At 40.5% G+C, this 5,070-nt stretch overlaps 1 protein-coding gene across 1 annotated transcript in view; it reads left to right on the top strand.

Annotated features, from left to right (window-relative positions):
• LOC116378310 (CD209 antigen-like protein E) overlaps nucleotides 1-4,298 on the top strand; it is a 4,574-nt gene extending 276 nt beyond the window's left edge. Inside the window, exons 2-5 of the mRNA XM_031840160.1 lie at nucleotides 836-943; nucleotides 2,192-2,352; nucleotides 2,585-2,688; nucleotides 3,619-4,298. Coding sequence (XP_031696020.1) covers nucleotides 836-943; nucleotides 2,192-2,352; nucleotides 2,585-2,688; nucleotides 3,619-3,763 — 518 coding nt within the window. The 3' untranslated portion in view covers nucleotides 3,764-4,298. The remainder of the gene's footprint in view (nucleotides 1-835; nucleotides 944-2,191; nucleotides 2,353-2,584; nucleotides 2,689-3,618) is intronic.
• The last annotated feature ends 772 nt before the right edge of the window (nucleotides 4,299-5,070 follow it).

Below are 5,070 nucleotides of genomic sequence, written 5' to 3'. Positions count from 1 at the left end.
ATATATATATATATATATATATATATATATATATATATATATATATAGATATATGTATGAAGAATGGAATGTATTTACCTGAGAAGAAAAAACATTTGCTCTCTTTCTGAATTAATGTGAAAAACTTGATTATTATCTCAGAATTATGAGAAACGTCATGGAAAGAAATCAGTTTTTCTGAATCAATGAGATATCTCAATATCCCAAGAGAGGAAGCAAACTTCTCCCGTCAATTTAATCTGGTTTTATTTTGGTGTGGGTTTGAGACGTCGGGAGATACTGTTAGACATGTTAAGTAATATAGATGGTATTGTTATTAGTTTGTTGACTTTGTGCAAAACCTCAGGACTTTGTTGTTCTTATATACAGTCTGTGGTTCTGATCTGCTGGACGTTAGATTGTTTCTCCAGAATCAGTTGAACCAACATGATCTTCACAGATAGAAGATGATGCATCAGAAATGCATCATCTGAATGAGGTGACTCGAGAGAAACTCAGTAGCACTCACGTCATTCTTCATTAGTTTCTCAATGATTCAACTAAGCAGAGCGGAGAGATTTGCTTCCATGAAGGAAATGAGAGCTTCTGCAGGTTTTTGAGGTATCTTGTTACTTCTGAAAAAAAACTATTTTTTTCATGAAAACTTTTCTCAGAAGTCTGAGATAATAATCTTAATATAACATAAGAAAATTAACATTATTATTATTAAAGTGCTGTTGTGTGTTTTGTGGTAAAGTATAGTTACATAGTTAATAACATAAGGATATTATTATTATGATTATTTAAGTGGATTTATAAAGTTAATAATAAGTATGTGTGTGTGTGTGTTGTTCAGAGCTAAAACATCTCAGTGTGGTTCTGCTGTGCTGTGGTCTGCTGTGTGTTCTTCAGGTGATTCTCAACATCTCTCTGAGACTGGCTCTGAGTGAGCCCACTGATAAAGGTAGGTACAGACACCTGACTGCAGCTCTCGAGCTTAGCTCACTGTTCTGGTTCCACAGCCTCTCACCGGGCTCTTTGGGTTCACACCAAACAGCAGACAGACACATAGGGAGCTGGTGAACATAGTGGAGCATGTAGCAGCTAAAGAGACAGATGGCTACATCAGGAGCTGAGAATATTGGACTTGCATTCATCAGGTGGACACAAAGACCATTCCTCATGAATCATCATGTTGCTCTGCAGCTGTTAGTGTAGACATGTTGTAAACTGTTTGCCAACAAAATCACCATTACATAACTACAAGGTGATTTAAGTTGTGATCGCCAAAGTGACCAAAAACAAAACCAATAGGATGTTTGATTAATGTACAGTATATATATATATATATAGGGGTTAATACTGCTCGAGACACGATATTATTGTAGTAGTAGTTCTTACTGCATTGTACTTAATGAAATCTGTATATAGATTCATGATCGTTCATTTTTATTTTTTTTATCCCTTCTTCAATATGTACTGTCCACCTCCATTAGCAAGGCCACCAGTGGAATTTGATATATTGTTTCATATTGTCCACACTGACACGAATAATGTTCTGTGTGAAGCACTGAACACTGAAATATCGAAAGATAAAAGTCAGTTCACCCAAATGAAAAAGAAGCAAAGAAACAGATGTCCACACATAGTTTCATCGGTTCAAGTTCTGAGATTTCTGCCTCCACAGCAACGCGACATCAAGGGAGATTACTTGGTGGTACTCGCTGCATCAGGCCCTTCAGTTAACTCCAATGTAAACCCATCCACATCATTAGATGGTCAGAGACACTGACGTAGTCCAGGAAGTCCTCTCAGAAGTTGGTGGATGGGTCAAACAATAGACTTTCATCCAAGAGACCTGTGTTCATGTCCTGTGTAAAACCAAAGCAACGTTGACTCATTAACCTTATTTTCATTACGTACCTTCTCTACTTAACTAACGCCAGTTACGTGGCGTTCCTTTCCTAAACCTAACCAAGTGGTTTTGAGGAAACCTACGTTGGAAGTGTATTTTGAAAAGAACACCATGAGTCTTTATTGACACTTCGTCCCTGACACGTCAACAACTGATGCTAGAGGGGAACCTTGAACGGACCAAGCGTTGTGAGAAGGCATTGTGTTTAGCAGCATGCTGCTCTTTGTTGCATCATGAGACTGTTCTGTCCTCTGTGGTCTGTGTTGTGACGTGCTATGTCTGTGTTGCTGTGATGAGGTGAGGCAGAGGCAGAGGAAGAGAGGTGTCCACAGGGCTGGCTGATGTTCGGCTCCAGTTGTTACTACATTTCCTCACAGAGGAGGAGCTGGGACGGCAGCCGGCTGGACTGTGTGCAGAGAGACTCTGACTTGGTCATAATCAACAGCAGACAGGAACAGGTACCTTCATGTTCACATGCAGCTTCCTGATTTGCTTCTTCTATTTTTTCTAAAGTGTATCTGTAAAGAAATAGCCTCTGTGAATTTCGTGCTGACATCTTGTTTGCTCATTATTAAACTGAATGTCATTGCTACAAATACTCTGTGGGATGATCCAGAAACTCAGATATCTAAATCAGCAGTGTGTGATTCTGTAGTTCCTTTGTGTTTTGAGCCGGTTGCTTTCTGACAGGCCTTCCTCACTGGATTCACCATGGCAGCGTGGGTTGGTATGACTGACAGGGAGGAGGAAGGGACTTGGATCTGGGTGGATGGAACACCAGTGAAAAGAGACAGGTGAGATACTGATAGACATACATGGGGAACTGTGCTGCAGGAAGTGACCTTTGTTATGATTCATTCAGATGAGGAATGCATGTCATTACATGGACAGTGCTTCAGACTTCTGTTTAGGGAATGATGTTTCAGTTTTATATCGTGTTCTTTGCTGAACTTCTCACCTTTGCTGCAGTATATGAAGCGTGTCAGTAAACTGTGACATCACTCTCCACACTGATCAATTACGCTAGTTAGAGATGCAACACACTTTCAACCAAAGCAACACATTTGTGATGGTTCAAGGTTTACCGTGTGGGTTTAGGAGTGGAGCAGAGACTCAGGCGCAGACTTAGACACAGGACACAAGGTGAGGTGAAATGCAAAAGGCAAAGACAGAAACCGTGGGAGTCAGAGAGTCAACACGAGGGGTAACCACTGGAGATGAGACGAGTCCACGGGGAGGAAAAAAGCTGGATCCAATCTGCCACCAGGCTCCGGGGGACGGGCAGGAGGGCGGTCGGACGGGAGAGAGGGCTCTGGACCCGGGTGGGCGGCCGGACTGCCGGAGTCGCTCCGGGCACAGGAGTTCGGGGGGGGCGGCCTACTTTGCATGATAACTACATCATTGGAACCAACAGGGGCGTTGCACAGTAATGAGTAACAGTACTCAGTCTGACAGTAATCTCACATGCAGCGATTCTGTGCCGTTGATCCAGAATCTGTACAAGCTACAAGCTCTCTCTGCTCCCTCAGCCCATCTATCCTCCTCTCACTCCTCGGACCTGCCATCCTCTCTAACCACCAGCAGCCAGTCCTGCTCTCCTCACATCACCAGACTTACACACCTGTTGCATTTACCTCGTCGGCAGTGCTGATGAGGGAAATGGCAACCTTCCCGTTAGACCTTACACGATTAGCTAAAATAAATATTGAACTGTCTGTCTGCAGGTTGGACTGGGCCCGTGGGCAGCCTGATGACTCGCTTGGAGGAGAAGACTGTGGTGACCTTCGCACAATGATTGATTTCATTGGTTTAAACAACTCCAAATGTAGTGCCAGACTCCAGTGGATCTGTGAGCAAACGTTAGGGTAGCTTGAACGGAAGTGTGTACTCCTGCCGTCACCTTCCTCTGCTGTAACTAGTCCTGTTTGTGTTTGTTCTTGATAAACAATAAAACCGAATGTCAGAACCACAGAGGGACCAGCAGGAAGGCTTTGTTGAGCAGCAATAATACATATAATATTAATCACACAGGAGAAGTTTTAGTTTGTTTTAACCTGCAACCTCCTCACTACTAACTATACTATGCCATTAAATCTTACACACTGGCCCTTTAAGGGAAGATAGAATAGGATTTGATCTCTGGCCAGTTTGCTGTGACTGAGTTGTGATAGATCTGCTGTGTATAAGGTGAAAAGTCTGTAGCTGTTTATGTGTTCGTGTATTTGTAATCACTTTACAACACAATAAGAAAATAATAATAATAGTTATATGGCATATGTCATCAAACGTTTAGGCTTAAGCTGCATACGTCTTAAAATAAACTACTGAAATAGAATGATAATACCAACAGTTGTATATAATATCACAATTGCAAATAATTCTATCACACCACTCGTAAGCTATTGTATATTGAATGTGAGTATTATAATAAAATGTTTTATTGAAAACAAGTACTTGGTAAATAATTATTTTCTATTGAATCCTTCATATGTTTGCCAGTATGGCCATGAAGTTGGCAATAAATGTCATTGTAAGTGATTTTAAAAAGTCTTAAATTCTTGCTTTTGGTTCAATGTCAAGGAAACATGTTCTTGCACACCATCTTGGCTTATTTGTCCTGATTTCCCTGATCCTAAAATTTCTTTTGTCAAAAGTCTAATGACTGAGAGCAGCCAAGTTACATTTTTTTATGTTTTCACATGTGACATATACATAGGTATGACTTGTATGTTCGAACAAGGAGCACACATGCACTGCTCCAGCATAATCAGCAGGATATTATTCACATGAAGGTCAATGTCAGGTTTTAAAAACCTCTTAATTGCAGGTTTCTTCTTACTTTAAATCAATACATGATCATTGAAGATCCTTTTCAAATAAACCCCTGGACTGGTATTACATAACACCAGTAAAAATAGAATTTTGAAATGCTTCTGTTCAGTGTGAAGGTGAGAAAACTAACCTCACTTTTGACCCCTGCCACAGCAGTCCATGAAACATATTTTAATATTTTATTATTTAATATTTTATGAACACAATAAGCAGAATGTGTCACAGTCTACAGCTGAGATTTACACCATCACTGTAGCAACGGATTTTGCGTAAGTGGATAAAATATACCCACGTCTTGCTTCAAATGCTGACACACACTATACTGTATATATATATACATATTG

Source organism: Anarrhichthys ocellatus, unplaced genomic scaffold (assembly GCF_004355925.1).
Source record: "Anarrhichthys ocellatus isolate YVR2014 unplaced genomic scaffold, GSC_Weel_1.0 scaffold2384, whole genome shotgun sequence".
NCBI classification, from domain to species: Eukaryota; Metazoa; Chordata; class Actinopteri; order Perciformes; family Anarhichadidae; genus Anarrhichthys; species Anarrhichthys ocellatus.
The sequence above is the reverse complement of the archived record's forward strand: the minus strand, read 5'-3'. Positions and strand labels throughout refer to the sequence as shown.